The 17965-nt window shown below is 32.9% G+C and overlaps 1 protein-coding gene across 1 annotated transcript in view; it reads left to right on the top strand.

Moving 5' to 3' along the window:
* LOC120339981 (uncharacterized) overlaps window positions 1–16316 on the top strand; it is a 28217-nt gene extending 11901 nt beyond the window's left edge. Inside the window, exons 7-17 of the mRNA XM_039408233.2 lie at window positions 4181–4403; window positions 4999–5228; window positions 6008–6603; window positions 7191–7367; window positions 7975–8446; window positions 8690–8861; window positions 10444–10562; window positions 11162–11314; window positions 11772–11883; window positions 12655–12807; window positions 13151–16316. Coding sequence (XP_039264167.2) covers window positions 4181–4403; window positions 4999–5228; window positions 6008–6603; window positions 7191–7367; window positions 7975–8446; window positions 8690–8861; window positions 10444–10562; window positions 11162–11314; window positions 11772–11883; window positions 12655–12807; window positions 13151–13189 — 2446 coding nt within the window. The 3' untranslated portion in view covers window positions 13190–16316. The remainder of the gene's footprint in view (window positions 1–4180; window positions 4404–4998; window positions 5229–6007; window positions 6604–7190; window positions 7368–7974; window positions 8447–8689; window positions 8862–10443; window positions 10563–11161; window positions 11315–11771; window positions 11884–12654; window positions 12808–13150) is intronic.
* The last annotated feature ends 1649 nt before the right edge of the window (window positions 16317–17965 follow it).

Here is a 17965-nt window from a genome sequence, read left to right on the forward strand (position 1 = left end):
GTGTATTAAGGGAAATAACAAAAAAATTAAATAAACACTGATTACAATAAAACAAGCTATTTAGAACTGACTCCAGAACAAAATTGAAATTGTAACATTGATCGGTGAATTTTCTAAGTAATTGAAATAACTTTTTAAAAGTTTATCAATATTGTGAAATATTGCAATAGTAGTCTTGTGTTATAATTAGATATATCCTATGATGCAATGCACTACCATTCTGTTAGCCTCGGTTAGAAAATTTTAAAATAAAACATTTTGTATTATGATGTCAAATGTCATGGAATGACGTACATTGTTATCGCACAATGCATTTGTTTTTATTTATTTTTAAATTCGAATCCTGGCATGTTTGTTCGGGAGAAATGCACATTGTTATTCAAATTTCTGTCAATGGACTTCAATGGAAAATTTTATCATACTTCATGAATTAAGGAATCATTTTTATACGGTGCTTTTTCAAGCATTTTACTCTGACAAGGCACTGCATAAGCAGCCGTTGATATGTAAGTAGCTACTGTTTTTGCGGGGACCAGAATCTTTCTAAGATGTGTAATCAGTGATGGCAATTGCCAACACAATATTTTCGATACTCCCGTAGTATGTGTACCAGGTTAGGGCATAATTTTATTCCGATTTTCTTTATTTTAGTTCTATTACGAGTTTGGGGACTGTCTGTATTAGCCAAGTAAATATGCCCCCTGCCCATATGCTTCAGTCCCTTTACACATCTTGATATAAAACAGGCAAACAAAATTAGTTACCTCCATATTGGTACACGTATTTCAGCGCCATATTTTCAATATCTACCGTAATCGAGTTGAAATTTTTCACAGAATTTCTGCTATTCACCTAATTTTAATATTTTATGCAGTAATATAAAAGTAATGTTTTGCTTATTAAATAAAAAATTGTTGACATTATATTGATAAAAATCTTTTTGTTCAAGTACCGGTTTACCTGTATTAACATCATTATTGGTCCACTTCTCAGTCATTGCAAAAATAAATTTTGTTCAAAATTACGATTTTTTGAACACTTATAATTATGGAGATTCTAGAGCAATGGTACACTTTCTTGTTCATGATTCCTTAAAATTCATTTCAATATGATTAAAATTGAAAATCAAAATTTTGAATTTAGCTGATCAAAAGATTTCGCTGAAATTTGCTACCTTTAAATTTTTTACAATATTTTTAACAAAATCAGATTTCAAAAAAGTTTTTGTGTAACGAACTACTTTGACATTAATTAACTTCCTGGTACAAATGCTGTTTTTTTTATATGATTTCTACATCTATGTATTGTTTTTTTTTTTTTACGAGATCCATATTATCTTGAATCAATACTGCGCCAAGCATATAATTGAGGTAATATTGAGAATATTTCGAGTGTCAGCATGTGTCCTCCTTGATAGGCACTCCAAAATCAATAAATTGATAATTAGATGTCTATTGATTTTTTATTTTCACCTAATATTCTAAATTAAACCCTTAATTTGATTTATTTTTAGGCTCTCAAGAACCGCATATGACCTATTTAAAATTAGATCGCTTTGGATAATGTTTTTCAATTGTACAAGTCAATGGCTTGCATTAGAAGTTCAATGACTTTGAAATCATTGATTGCAATTTAAGAGAATGCAATTTAAACATAACGCTGAGCTACAATGAAAGACACTGTTATTTAGATTGAAAAATTAGAAGCTTTTTAAGTTGAAGAAGTATATTAATGTAATATATAAAAATATTCATATCCAAAAAGTTTTATTTTTTAATATTCTACCCGATCTTTGCTCCATATTATATTTATGTAAGTAGGAATGTTCAAAGTGAATTTAGTATTTGCATACATTCAAAATGGCCAATTTATAAAAATTTGCATATAAGCCAACCCTACAAATCGTAACACGTCGTAATCACAGCAAATGGTCGCAGAGGAGAATTCATGAAAAGGATAACCATTAGCAGACTCTTTAGTGCGATTAGAGTTATGTGCGTATAAGCCGACACCTCAGTTTGGCAATTTTTTTTTGAGATAGGGTATTCAAGGATAATATACGGTAGTTAATTCTTGAATTCAGAAATAATTTGAAATGTTTACATTTGAAAATTTGGTCTTGAGTGTTTGATATCTGATGGCACATAATGAACCTATTTCAACTTCCTACCCTGTAAAATGAATTATTTATGAAAACGCTGTTTATCTAACACATTCTTCATTGTCAAATTTAGTGTCTCTTAATTGGAATTGTTTTGTGTAAAATGCTCTATTGAACATGGCCTATTTTAAAATATATATTTGAAAATGTCAATTCTCAATATTTTTGGAATTTGGATTTAGCTGTTCTTAGATGTAACCTGAGCCATAATTCCCAAAATACCTTTTCGCTTGACGAGGGAAAATTCTGTAATATGATTACCCATTATTTTTGCCGTCATCTTAATATTACTAAATATTTTATAAATGACAATGTTTTTATATCCAAAATTGTTAATTTATAAAAGCAAATGGATATTTTAAATATTTTTATTAAAGTCGATTATTATACGTATTATCTGTTCACCTAACCATAGGAATCACATTTTGCCTTTTTGTTGTTACAAATAACAAATGAATTTCGTCAGCTGTAATCATTAATATTCTCAAATTAGATTTCAGTTGTAATAAGGATAAATATTTTGTCAAAACATGCACATACTCAGAATTCATATCAAATCCAAAATAAATTTTCATCGTATCAAACAAGGGAAATCGATGAATCATACATAATTGATCAACTTTCATATCGCCTTTGCTTGATCGATTGAGTTTATTCATCTATGCTTTATATCTATTGACAACGCTGGTTCATATCATTTTGCATATATGACATTCTCATGACGTTTAACACAATCAAAAATGTCATAGACATTTATAAATAACTGGTGTATACACGTTTAACTATTCATGATTGATACTATCTCTTCTATTTTGGTATTATAGACCACATTGTCGTGCTGATGTAATAAGATTCTAATGTTATGATAGTTTTGGCTTGAATTGGAAAATCAATAATGCTGAAATCATACTAAAATTTCAGTTATTTCGTTGGATGACATTTTGTTTGACTGTTTAACCTTACATATTTTTGAATTGGGTTTCGATTCTTCCGTTTCGGCTTTGCAAGGAAAATACCAATTGATTGCCGGCATTGCCCACAATGCGAGTATTCGCATCAAAATAAACATCCAAATTCACTCAAAAAGAATAAAATGTTAATTTCAGGATAGGTAATTTAGAATTATTTATTATTTTAGATTACCTTAAATCAAGTCCATAGTACCGAATCCTATTCTATTTGAATTGCAGTGATATAAGAAATAGTAAGAATTCAATTCACGAAATTGTCAGTTTGAAATTTCTTAAACTTCAATTCAACATAGCTTTGCGAATTTTAATATTTCTTTTTGCGTTCGGTGAGATACGGTAGCTTCTCTAATAAAAAAAATGAAAATTGCGGGGAAAAATGAAGAAATATAATTATTCAGTTCAGTTTTTAATTATGAATGAATAGCGTATAATATGTCTGTGGTACATTTTAATCCTTAATCAATTTGGATTCGGCACATTTTATATTTCTTATGTTTCAGACAATTTGAAACACAACAGACAGAAATTGAATTTGGATGTTCCACGGACAGTTTTATGAACCTAATTTTAATGTAAAAGCATCCATGTCTAAATTTTTTGTACACTTCAAATTTGTTTCAAATTCAAGTTTTAAGTAATCAAAATTGGCACAACGTGCAGTTTTTTGTAATATTTTTTTGTGCAACACATTTGTAATTTTTTGGCTCTGAACAAGTCTCGCCATAAGCAGCTATTGCTTGTTAAGGAGTTATCATAGTTTGGAAAGTCGACATCTTTTTGGTTCAACATTACCTACCCAATTTATTACACCCTGGGTGAGATGGTGGGCACGGCAATTTAACCTGCGAGGCTGCGATGTTATCATAATTATGTGTTATGTCTAGCGCTAAACTACTAGATTCTAATAAAGGCCAAGCTTTTTAGGAAGATGAATTAAATTTAATTTGATGAACCAAGTGAAAAAATATTATATTTCAGATTTTCAGTAATGGATTTAAAAAATTTTCAATTACGTTTTTTTAATACTGTATTTTATTCACATTTTCAGGTTATACGCATTCCGAAAACTACCACGATTTCGAATTTTGGTTTGTGGGGGCGACGGTACCGCAGGATGGGTTTTGTCTGCCCTAGAACAACTTCACAGACATCTTACATGTAAAACACCACCCATTGCCGTTTTGCCCCTCGGGACTGGAAACGATTTGGCAAGAGTTCTCGGATTTGGATCAGGTTGGAGTGGCGAAAGCATGACAGCTGTTCTTGGACAGGTATGACATCACAATAGAATAAACAATCATTTGAATTCTCTTGAGATCTCTCATGTTAGAATTAGAATATAGATCTTTCCTCTATGATGCATGATATTAGTGGCTTGATTAAAGTATTTAAATCCAAAATGGTGATGAATCAAAAGGCGTTCGGACCTTTCAATGTCTATTATTATGGGATTAACATTTTACAAGAACTTTTTAATCCAAGATAGGGGGTTTAAGGTGAAAGGGTAAGAGTGTTGAAAATATAGAAATAGGTTTATAAAAAATTTTGTACTATAATTTGTTCAGGGCGAATGGCACGAATAAGTGTCATGTTAAAAATTGTATAAACGCTTAGTAATGCAGTATTGCGCAATTCAAATTAAGATGATATGTTGCTTTGATCTTCTTGAATTGATTCAGGCGTTGGAAATTTTCGGTCTGAACTTCTCAAAATTTCTATTAGAATGAATTCAAAGCATGCAACAAAATCTATATCGTCTAAAAAGTTAACTAATCAAAAGATTATACTAATCTGTGCAAAATGCCATTCCATTCCAAATTTCGTTCAAGTAATATATTCATATATGAAGCAAATTTCATTCCACAGGTTCAAGAAGCAAATCCTGTTCGAATGGACAGATGGACGATATTATTTGATACTCAGCCAGAACCACCTTCTACCACATCATCAACGAAGCATCAGAAAAACTCAAACAAACCTACAGAAGATCATGCACACAACAATAATCTGCAAAATCAACAAACTGGAAAACAACAAAACGGACTGGTCAACGGACATAAACCGCTTCAACGTACTTGTAAAGCTGATCCACGAAGGTCAGTCAAATAAACTTCAATGATTTTTTTAAAACGATACAATGAGCCAATTTTCAATATACAGACCTATATAAATCTAAATCTAAAATCCAAAATCTAACAATTTTTTAAATTGAAAAATGGAATGAATCGATACCAATATTAGTTTGATGTCCCATACAGGGATACAGTTAATTAAATGAAGTAAACCCGAAATAAACTCTGTTTATAAAAAATATTAAGATATATTGAGAACAGATTCTATAACAAAATTAAAAGTGTAATGGGACCTAATAAACACCCTGTATTTCATGAAGGCAGACGTTCTGGTTGAATTTTTTTTTTTATCTCAGAAATAGTTTACTCTCAAGTATGGACCGTAGATATAGATAATTTATATATATGAATATATAGGATTTTATTGGATTTTCATATTTATACCCGGGGGAGGGAGAGGTGATAAGACAGCTTAATCATACGACGAACTATGACCCCTCTTATTTGTAAGTTACTAGTCCTGGAAGGTACGGAAATTGTAAGCCAGTTATTTGTTTCAGATGCATGGACTTCATCATAGTGGAGGAATCCATAATCGACCAGTGGTTGTGTGAACCACAGTTTGCCAATTCCCGAAAATAATTATCGCCATAGAATTCAAACTTGAGAACCCATCACAGGGTAGTCGGGGGGGGATAATAGCGAGCATAACATATAGCGTAATACGCCAAAAGTCGAATATATAGTCTATGACAAGCTACGTACAGAATGGATACATTTTAATCAATATTATATATTTTCAGATCGAGAGTCAATATTATTATGGGACTAGGAGACCATGTTGAGTGGAAAACTGCCGATAAATTTTTATCACCTACTGAAGAAGAACCTGAAAATTTAAACACTTCCAACAATCTCAATTCACAGTTGGTAAATGGAGACAATCATGGCATCAAGCCCATGCCACCTGACACCGATTCGATGCCACTAGAATCTGACATAGCTCCTAAAACTCATCAAGGAGTTGAAAATGAGATTGCTCAAAAACAAAACAATGGTGACAGCAAATCAGAACAGAGCGACACCACCTCGGTGCCACATGACACCATCGTGGTACCAGAGGAAAGGGAAGTAGCTCAGGACTCAGATAAGGAAATAAAAATGGAATCAAGTGAATTGCAAACTGTTTCCGAAACAGAAACAATAATGTCTGACAACAGCTCACTGCCACCAAAAAATGATTTATTTTCTGAGGCAAACAAGGAAATAAAAAGTGAATTAAACTCTCATCATGGTTCCAATGGCACCGAGTCATCCCTTAGTGACACTGATGCCATGCCACAGATGACCAATTCGATGCCTCCGATGCAGAATCAAGAAGAAAACAAACGTGAAACAAGTACGTTTATAAACCTCCTATATCTGACATTATATTTTTGAAAAAAATATAATTTTTTGCATGTTGGTGAAAGTCACATAACTTATTTGAGAGACTTTATTACTTTTTGACCAATTTTATAGTTAGGGTAGGAATGTATAAAATAGCAGTTTTGTTGGTGTTGATGCCCAATAGAATTTGCACATCTCCATGCCATAGAGCAGTGGTTCCCAATCTTTCATAGCCTGCGACCCCCTTCCAGAGGGTTTTAGCATCCATGGCCCACCTGTTTATCAATCCAGTAGTATTTATAGTGTTATTTTGATTGGTAGATTCCAAATCTCATCAAGTTCAAAACAATTTATGCTCAACAAAGTGAAAACACCCTGTAAAATAATCTTATCATGAAATGAATCTAGGAGGAACTTTTTTTTTATGTGAAGAGAAAAGTAAAATCAGTTTTACGCTTAGCATTGTGGCCCCTCCAACTGCTCTATGGCCCCCTCGGTTGGTCATAGGCCCCCGGTTGGGAATCGCTGCCATACAGATTAATAATGGAAAATATAATATTGGGTTTCATCTTTTATTGTATGCATTTCTCTCACTAGATAACAGTGACGACAATGATTCAGAAGGCTTAGAAGAAAGATTTACATCCGATTTAAGCTTGGAAGAATTTAAATTTGAAGCATCTACCGATGATAAAGTAAATACTGTCGAAAATAAAGAAACTATGAGTGAGAATTCACCTGTTACAAAAAAGAAAAATGAAAGTTCTGTGAAAGGTTAGTTCCAAACTTCTTGAAAATCGGTTGTTGTATTAATTGTCGAGCAACTGGAAGTCTTTAATTCCTATACAACTTTTCTCTGAACAAGGCACTGCACAGGTCATCACTGCAGGGTAAACAGCTAATATAGTTTGAAAGGATCCTAATCTTCCTGGTTCGGCATTTCCTACCCCATTTTTTACACCCCGGGTGAGGTGGCGGGCATGGGATTTGAACCCATGATTTTAATTACTAATGTTATCACAGTTAAGTCTAACGCCTCAACCACCGTCCCCATTTGCTAAATATAATTTCAATATGGAACTTTTTTTCTATATTTTGTTTTTGTTGATGAAGTTTATTTTCAATATTACAGTGTTCCACATTCTGCATGAAATGTGACTTTCTAACGACACTTTTAATATTATTATTATATTCCCTTTTGGTACTTATAGTCATAAACCTAATACAACGGCATTCTTTGATGGAATTAAAATGTATGGTATGGGTCTTCATTAATTTTTAAATATACACAAGAAACATGGCGGCGGTGTATAATTACTTTCCTAATGGATTATTCCTTTGCATTTTTCATGTTAATACCATGAAGTATTCCCTTCTTTAGATTCTCAACGTAAATCCGCTCACAGGAAACTTCAAATTCTCAGTTCAAGTGATATTTTGGAAGACAACGATACGATGCCTTTCGGTCCTCTCCGTCAATTAAGCCACATTTCAAGGTGCGATAGCATCGAGTCGATGGGCGATTTAGAAGAATGTGACAATCCTGACTCAATGTCCGCTATTCCTGATGAATATATTGCAAAACAAAAAGCGGAAGAAGATTTGGTCGAGATATTACGATCAGAATTACCAGATATCGTCAACGATAAACAAAAATTAATGACTCTATTAACGAGTGATAATGCTGATTCGGAACTCGATAAAATGATTAAAACGTCTCAGCTTGAAGATGATGAAATAGAACAGTCAGCATTGACCGAAAATGTTATGCCACTGTTAGAAGGAGATGCCTCCAATATAGGAAATGATTTGGTCAACACTTCTACCACAGCAAACTTATATAATTGCGATAGGTAAAAAAATTTATGGGTATTCCTATAAAAAATCTTTCTGGGCGATGGCAATGTCATTTCTATATGACGTGTAGATGAGAGTATGTTATAGCTATTGTGGCACGGGAGACATTTTCCAATTTTATATCACTATTTATATCTGAACTAGTGTTTATTCTGCAACACCATCATTGTTAAGCCTCTAATGCTTTAACCACTAGGCCACTAGTTTTTTTAAACCTCGTTTTTCAACTTCAAACATAGGCGATACAGTGATGATCCTCGGCAAAGAGCAGTTACTTCGTTAGAGGATACTGGCAGAAATCGAGGTTACAAAAAGAAAATGTCATTGCCATTGATAACAGAAAACAACCTTTTTTACAAAACGTCAAATGATGGCCTGACGGAAATTGAAGAAGAAGAAACACCTGTCTCTGTAAGAAGTTGTTTTTTGAATTAAAAATGTGAATCTTTCGTAAACAGTGAGTGCATTGCCTAAAAGTGATTGGTCCAATTGTTTTTGTCCTGACAACAACAATTTACGTCAGCTATAGGTTCGCAATTGTGCTGTTGGTTCTAGCAATCATTAGACAGATTTGATAATTAATACTAATAAAAATTAAAGTTAATAAACTCATCTTAGTTAATTAAAAAGTGTTTAGACCTTGGGCAACCAAACTATTTGAAATGTTCTTTATGATGCAAATGCAATAGTTCCTGTTTCAAGATAGTTTTAAAGCAGATTTGTATTTGCTGATTTTATTTTTTTAGTTCTATCTTGAGTATTTGGTTAAGATTCGAATTCTCATATATATAACACAATCCAAATTGACACAGATTATTAACGCTGGTGTTTCAAAGCTCCAAATAATGTATGACATATCGTGAAGAAGTCGGAGGTGTTATTTGCGTTACGGCGATAGCGATCACATGTCATTTCATTTTGTAGTGCGATCTGAGTTATGCGCATATAAGCCGGCCCCTTAGTTTGGCAACTTATTTTTGGAGTTTTGAACTCGACTTATATGCGAGTGACATAGAATGTACAAAAAAAGCACAGCTGAAATGAAGATTTGATAAAATTTTATCATAGTTTTATTTAAAATTTTATTCACTTATTGATTATAAATACAATAGACAATACGTTTATTTCGTCGTGCAAGGAATCGCTACACAAATTGAAAAAAACTAAATGGAAGTAATCATAGGCGAAGTTCTAGAAAAAAAATACTTAGGCAAAATAGCCATCCATAATCGTTGTTACAAATAAATCAATCTTCAAATAATCAATATCCCTAATAACTTTATTAATAGTAGGTTTCAAAATAAAGTTACCTTGAAAATAGGCTTTTTCTGATTATTAGTTCTGCCCTTTTCAGTCTTAATGAATTAAACTACGAAAAATCAATACCGGAACCTTGTATAGCCTTGTATTCTGAATCCCAAAGGACGTAGGTAATTAGCCTTGAAATTAGACAAAGTCTTCGGCTTTGATTCTGCAATGAATAATTCATAAGGCTTGTCTCTGACTGATTCTGTTTTAAAAGAAATGAGACAACTTTTTCTTTATCTAGATTTATGATGGATTGGAAAAATCCATATTTTTGTTTTGGCGATAAATATTTATTGTTCGTTTGCTTAGTCAATGGATATGTTATTAGCTGGATTGACCTTTGTATATATAGGATGTGAAAATACAAAATTATTTTTACTAAATCAGTTCATCCCAATATGGTGGGATAAATCAAACAAGTACCAGTACTAGTCAATGAAAATTTATGCATTTTTGATAAAATTTGTTAAATTTATAAAAATTTGAAACATACAATTTGACAGATGGACATTCCTTACAATAGTGGGACGATACACCGGCTGGACTGTTTCTTCAATCATTATAAAACTCTTGTTTTATTGTGAAATGTTCTCATTATAGCAAAAAACATTCATTAATAGTCCATTGTTTGACTGGTTGAAATATACAATATACCTAATTACCATTTTATATGCTTATTAAACAGGCACCATCAGGACCGAAAGTAGTAACAATGAATAATTATCTTGGAATTGGAATCGACGCCGAAGTCAGTCTTGCGTTTCATATTGCTAGAGAGGAAAATCCAGAAAAGTTCTCAAGCAGGTGAGTGATATCTCCCAAAATATCCTTATGCTCTCAAGCTTGAACACTCCCTGGCTTTCATATACAGAAATACCTAATCGTGAGATGAAATCATAATGCATGTCTATTTAACTAATATTTGATGCAGATCAAGTTTTCACTGCTTAAATTAAGTGGGCAGGAGGTCCAGTGGTAAGACCATTAGACTTAACTTACCCAGGACAAAACAGGTTGAAGTCAGTGATGAACGAAAAATTCCAAGAACAGCAGCTTCTTACATATCAATGGTTTCTTGTGCAGAGCCTTGTTCAAAAAATGTCATTTATATATAAATATATAATCAATATTCTCGTTTATGTCTTTGGCACTGAACGAAGCCCTGTTCAAGCAGCCATTACTATCTTACAATATTTATAAAGAACTACTTATTTTCGGACTGGAATCTTTTCAGTTTGGCATTGCCTACCCAATCAATTACACCCTGGATTAGGCCACCTGGATTATCACCAGATTAAATTGTTCCAATACGTAAACATGGTTAGAACATAAGTTAAAAAATTTCGAATTTGTTAAGCTCCTTTTCCTGTTATTCAAGATTGAAAAATATTTTTTATTTTCAGATTGCATAATAAAGCAGTATATTTAAAGGCTGGTTTGAAGAAATTAGCAACGAGATCAACATCGTTAAATAACGTCGTAGATTTAGAAGTCGATGGTCAAAAGCTTCCTCTTTCTTCTTCAATAAAAGGACTCATTTTTTGCAACATTTCAAGGTGATTTTAGTTTGTTTTTTTTGTTCTGTATCTCATTTCTCTTTGCTTAGATCAGATATCTAGAGTGCCTTAAACGTTTGTTATACAACGTTTCCCTCTAAACAAGGTTCTGCGTTATCAGCCACTATTTGTAAAGAGCTACTTTATTCTTGGAAGGACCGAAACCTCACCTTATCTATTTTATCATGAGTCAGGTGGGGGCATGAGATTTGAATGAAATATTTTTAATCCGTCTAAAACTTACCGAGCCATCGTGCACACAGAATATCTTTGGGCGAATAACTTGTTTCGAAATTGCGAGTTTATTCCAATATACTTTTTCTGATCACTATCAAATTTTTATGCCTTCTATTACAACCCTATATATATACTATTATTTCACAGACTTTGATCCTATATGCCGATAGAAAATAATAGACTTTTTAATAATTCGATTATTTTTTCTTTATTTTTTTAGCTGGGGAGGAGGTGGAAATGCATGGGGTTCAAGTGTGAGCAGGAGATTCAAAAACCCATCCATGGGTGATGGGTTACTTGAAGTTGTCGGTGTTGGTGGAGTGGCACATATGGTTGGTTTTAGTTGATTGTTTTTTTTTTCAAACCTGATTTCATCAAATTTAGTTGGTGCCCAGCTATAAATGTACTACCTTATTGACAAAATGCAATTTGCCAAAGTTTGTGAAGCTGATTCAATTTAGTACTGGGTAGTGTTGTGGGCCCAGTGTATCCAAACTGTTTATGCGTTGAAGGTTTACAGAAAACCCAGTTGAAATAATTGGAAACATCTCTTAGGAATATACACAATTAGAATAAATTTTGAATAGAATTCTAGAATGACAAACTATTCAGATATATATGTACATTCCGGCGCAATATCTTTTGTTACAATAAAATAATGGCAAATGTTTGTTCACGCTTCTTTTTCTGCATTCCCTTTTTAAAACTTCACTGTTTTGTACGTCAAAGGGATACTGCCATAAACAATCTTTTATCTAGTAGTAATAAAGATTGATCATGTATCAATATTTGATAATCAGTAATCGATAGTTTATCAATATTTGATAATCAGTAATCGATAGTTTATTATTGACCATGCTGAAAATACACACACAAGACTCAAAATTAAATAAACTAAAAAAATGGCATTGCATGGTAAAGGAAGATTCAGAATACCATGTCAAACTTGAATTCTTTGTTAATTCAAATTGCTTTTTAATTATTTAATACATTATTCAATTGAATCGAATTGCATAAACAAGTGATTCCTGCACAATTCATACGTTCATCTTTTTTGTAGTTTTCACAAAATTACAGATATTACATTCACATTATTGTTACAGAGTCAAATGTACAGCGGAATCAGAAATGGCTTCCGTATTGCTCAGGGTGAATACATAAGACTACATTTAAAATCTGAGTTGGCAGTTCAAGTGGACGGAGAACCCTGGTTACAGCCACCAGGACAAATTATCATCACTGTGTCAGCTTTGCAGGTATTGTGATGTTTTTTTAAAGGAAAGCGGGTCATGCTCTGTCGGAGGTGAAGGATACTCATCAACCCCGGAATCATTTAAAACTATTTTATATCAAAATTATATTTGCTAAAATTTAGCAACAAATTTTTATTAATATAAATGACAAATTCTAGAAAAAAGTTGAATAATTGAAACATATTTTCCATGCGATAAAATTTTTTACTATTTCAAGATATATTCGTCGTATACTGATTTTTGAATCTTATTGTAGTAAGTTTACAGCTTTTAAATTAATGACAGAAGTTTACAAAATGAAATCATGATTGTAAGTTATGCAGTATGTAAAATCTCTAAATTTTAGGTTATGATGTTAAAAAGACAGAAGAAGAAGACAAGGTGAAGCATTTTTAGAAAATCGAAAGCGAATCAAATTAAATCTATGAGTGATCATAAGTCAACAAATTGATAGAAGACACATGCAGCAAATGTACGAAGATGATACAAAAAGTTAACACTTGATCATAATAGGAAAGATTAAACCTAGATTCAAAAATATTTTGCAAACGAATGAAAAATGCGGATTGGTACATCAAAAAAAAAAACTCTTTGTTTCAAGTAACGAGAAAAAATATGCAGACTGCTGATGCATGACCTATATATTTTAATAATAGTATGGTAACACAGTATCTTTTATTACTGAAAACTAGAATTGCTATATAACTCACAATCCGGATCGCATGATTCAATGTTCTTATCAAGATTTTTCTCATTCGCATAATGTGAATACTCGGTACTCCCGTCGTATGTGTTAGGGTTAGGCCATAATTTTAGGTACAAATACTACGGAAGTCACTTAGCTAGTCCCCGAACTCGTAATAGAACTAAAATAAATAAAATTTGTACTTGAAAATTATGGCCCAACCCTAACCTGGTACACATACTATGTTCCGGTGTCCGCCATCTTAGTTCGCATACTACAGGAGTACCGAATAATCTCATTTTCAAACGAAAAACTGATTTTAGTCTTGTTTAAGTCTATATTTGGGATCTTTGTTCACTAAAATTATTAGAAAGGATTATATGTTGCAGGTTTTAAATTGATGTTCCATGTCATGCACTTATTAGTTAGTTAATTGAGAGATAAAAATAATTGTTTTGATTTTAGTGGGACTGTAGAATATTTTGCTTAATTGGGTACATTTGTTGCAAAAATACTACATTTTTTTTCTTTTTTTTTTCTGTTTTTTCATCTCCCTATCAGTTTTTAGATGGCCATACAGCCACTGTAATTATTTTCCCAGGAAATTCAAGTGACAATTGTCAGGAATATAAATTCCCTTCTATAAAATATCTTTATTTTGTTTTTAATGATATCACAATAAGCTAGAAGAACTTGTAACTAAATACTTTATAAATTTTTCCACCATTTCGAAAAATAAAAAATCAATTATGGAAAAAATTCTTGAATGAGATTTCGTTCAAGGTTAACAAGATCCTTTAACGACTATACTCTCAAGTTTCAATGCATGGAACAAAAGTTTCTCGAAAACTTATTATGATCTGCGCACATATATATGTCATAACGTAACCGTGGCTGTTGTAAGCCTTAATTACTGTAATTAAAACAGAAATAGAAATCACAGGTGCATCATAATTTGAAGTTTAATGTAGCGTATTGTTCATAGACTACATTTCATGTGGCTCGCACACTACCGGAAATGTGTATATTTGGCCCAGTGGTACATAAAGTTTGCCGACCATTGTTTAGATCTATTGTAAGATATTTTTCCCACCCTTGTTATATAACATACAATATATTCTGATAATATCTTGAATTTAACTTCAATCACAGTATGTGAAGATACGTGCAGAAAGACCCTTTTCACTCTTTTGCAGGGTAGTATGATAGTCCAGTATATAAAGACTATTTTATATTTTACTAATAGTAAAACTGACCTTTTTAATTTTGAATATATTTTTTCATTCAGGTTTTATTCGTACATATCGACATAAGTGTTTTAACTGTATGGAAGTGCACTACATATTTTTCTCTATGTGATTAGTTTTCATAGTACTACTGTTATTGAAACATCCCATCAGTCATATGCACCATACTGCTGTGTGATGTAGGTATTATATTGATGTGGGCCGGACGTACTTCAATAGAAATCACCTGGCAGATATTGACTGTTATACTATAAGAGTTTTATAAGAAGCATGTAATTCATTTATTAAAAATTTCCAAATTTCAGCCTCGATTCAACCTCTGGCTTTTCCAAATTATAATTAAACATTACCTTGATTTTGAGGCAATTTGGTTCCAGATAGAAAAATGTCATTCAACCTGATACAATAAAGAACTGAACTTGATCCATATAATACCAGTTCACTGTGGTATAGGCTGTGAACATGTTTCGAAATCTTGAAATAGAATATGATATCTTATAAATCGGGTTTTCAACATAATTGCAATATTTTGATTTTTATCCAGTACTGCTGCATTTAAATATTTTTTTGTTTTTTATTGAGCTTATAAGAAGCTCTTTCGTGATACTAAGATTTATTGTTCCACTGATTATTGAACTACTTATTAAAAACAAAGAATTTCTTGTTGTAATTCGCATCTCTTGTCAATTTCTACTGTCATTTTCTGCTATAAATCGCTGCATTTAAACTTTTCGTCATCTTGATGGCGATCGTAGGTTTTCTTCTGTCAGAGTATGTGGTATGTTCTACCTCTGTCAATGAGATTCACCATTCAATTTGCTCTATGATAATGAAAATTGTACAGTAAATTCTTGGGACAGATAACATATTTTTTAGCTAAATTTAATGCTTAACTGAAGGTATGTACAACTAACTCATGACAAGATGATTTAAATAATTTCACCGTTGTTGCGCAATATTGCGCAATCCATGTGAAAATCTAATCAGGAGCCCCTAATTGGTAGTTCCGTTGCTATGACCTTGCTTGAATCTGAGATTCATAATTTTCAGACTAATTTGTATCTTCATCTAGGACTTTTGAAATCTCTCTGTAGGGTGTATTTTTCGCCAACTTCTCACTGTCTTGTGTGTAAATTATATACGTCTAATATTTTTCTGAATTACAGATGGTTGTAAAGTTGATTTTATGTTTTACAACCTTACATGTTTTACAAATAAAGTGATGAAAATTTATATATTCAATTGCCCATAAACTTCCATTAACTGCAATCCTTCGTACTAATATATATGAATGTTTTCATTATTAAATTCGTTTTGTTTATATTTTTGTGATTATATTGTTTTAAGCGCATGTGATGGAAAAATATCATTCAATGGCACACTGTTTTTTATTCTATTTTATGTGATTGTACGAAAATGTTCGCTGCTACAAATTTTTATTGATAAATTGTTATTATATTAATTGTTTGTTTTAATTGTTTTTTGATTCTTACTATTTCCATTACCACAAACTATATATTATAGTTCGTTGTTTGTGTTGTTGTGCAAGAACTTGCCATAAAAACTGTTTGGCGTGGAAATATGAGTCGTTATTCAATTGTTACAACTGTGGTTGGTCATTGCGGTAGTTTGAATTGAAAGAATTCGTCCTTCGCCTGGCGAGGTAAAAAGCATTGTATGTATCATGGTCGCCTTCGGAAGTTTGCCTTAGCGTAGTCCGAGAAATAAGGCAGTTGTTTTGGATTATATTTACTACGCACAGCCGACAGTTTTAAACTCGATCATAGAAGTACTGCAATTTAAGCATCGAGAAGTACTAGTTTTGCAATTTAATTAACACTGAAGTATGAGGAGGTCAAATCAACTCGCTAATGCCGCAAGGTATGATTGCCGAGAGCGCGAAATTAAAAAAAAAATGTAGTGCGCAACAATGTCTGTGGCGCGGTCACAGCAAGAAAATGGGAGTGTTAAAAGGATATATGCCATGTAACCATATTATGTAGGGTCTTACTACTTACTGAATACAGCGCGAAACACCGCAAAGAGCGCAAAACAGCGCGAAACAGAAGGAAACCAGCGCAAAACAGAGGGAAACAGGGGACGCAGTCATTACCACCTCCTGCCACCAAAGAACCACGGCGCCTCTCGCCAAGGTTTTATGGCGCTATTTCCGGTATATTTACAAGGTTATGTACCGGATTATAGGTCATCATGTGAAATGTTATCTACCTTTTTGGTGCTCCAGAAGTATGTGCAGCAATATGTCGCACAACCTGAATCCGCTACACACACACACACACACACATACTATTTTCAGGTTGTGCGTCATCTTGGTGCACATACTTCTGGAGGTCTCTTTTTATCTAACCCTAACCCTAAAGCCAACCATATCCATATGGAAAATGTTCTAAATTATGGAACCCAAAATGTGTCACCAGCAGGGGCAGACCTGCCATTACAGCATTACTGGCTACATACGTTGGTTTGTGTTTTTAATTTGCTGCCGTGGTACTCCAACTCAAAACAAGGTGCCCCGAACTCTTTGCAAAAATTTTTTCTTCTTCATACTGTTTCCCTCTGTTTTGCGCTCTTTCGCGCTGTTTTCCCACTGTTTTGCGCTGTTTCCCGCTGTTTTGCGCTGTTTCGCGCTGTATTCAGTAAGTAGTAAGACCGTATTATGTATGCCGAAACGAACGCGTTCTGAAAAAGTAGAAATGTACTATTGGCGCTATGTTCCTACCCATGCCTGCGATGATGTTTAATTAAGCCATCCGAATCTGTTGTGAGTGTTAATAAATATTATGATAGGATTCACATATTTATCCAAGTAAAGGGAAAAGAGAAGCCGATAAGACGGCTTAATCATATGACGAACCACTGCCTCTCGTCCCATACCGGTACCAGTTCATGTTGGGTATATAGGATTAGTTAGCAAGTTATTTGATTCAGATGCATAGATTGAAATTATATATCTTTGGTTATTATTCTGTATTCCGACCCTGGTCTCAAAATAAAAGTGATTGATTTATTACGTTGGACCAGCCAACGTTGTTGCATAATGCCTATGCTTGGACTTTGTTTTTGTGTTGGTAGATGAGTCAAAATAAACATTTAGCGAGCGTGTGTGTCTGCGCAGAAGCTGCTAGCGAAAACAAAATAATAATATCATAGTATCATTAGGAAATCAGCGAAATCCTGTATTCAGCATAATGAAATGTAGCCTATACAG

This window comes from Styela clava, chromosome 9 (assembly GCF_964204865.1).
Source record: "Styela clava chromosome 9, kaStyClav1.hap1.2, whole genome shotgun sequence".
Lineage (NCBI taxonomy): Eukaryota > Metazoa > Chordata > Ascidiacea > Stolidobranchia > Styelidae > Styela > Styela clava.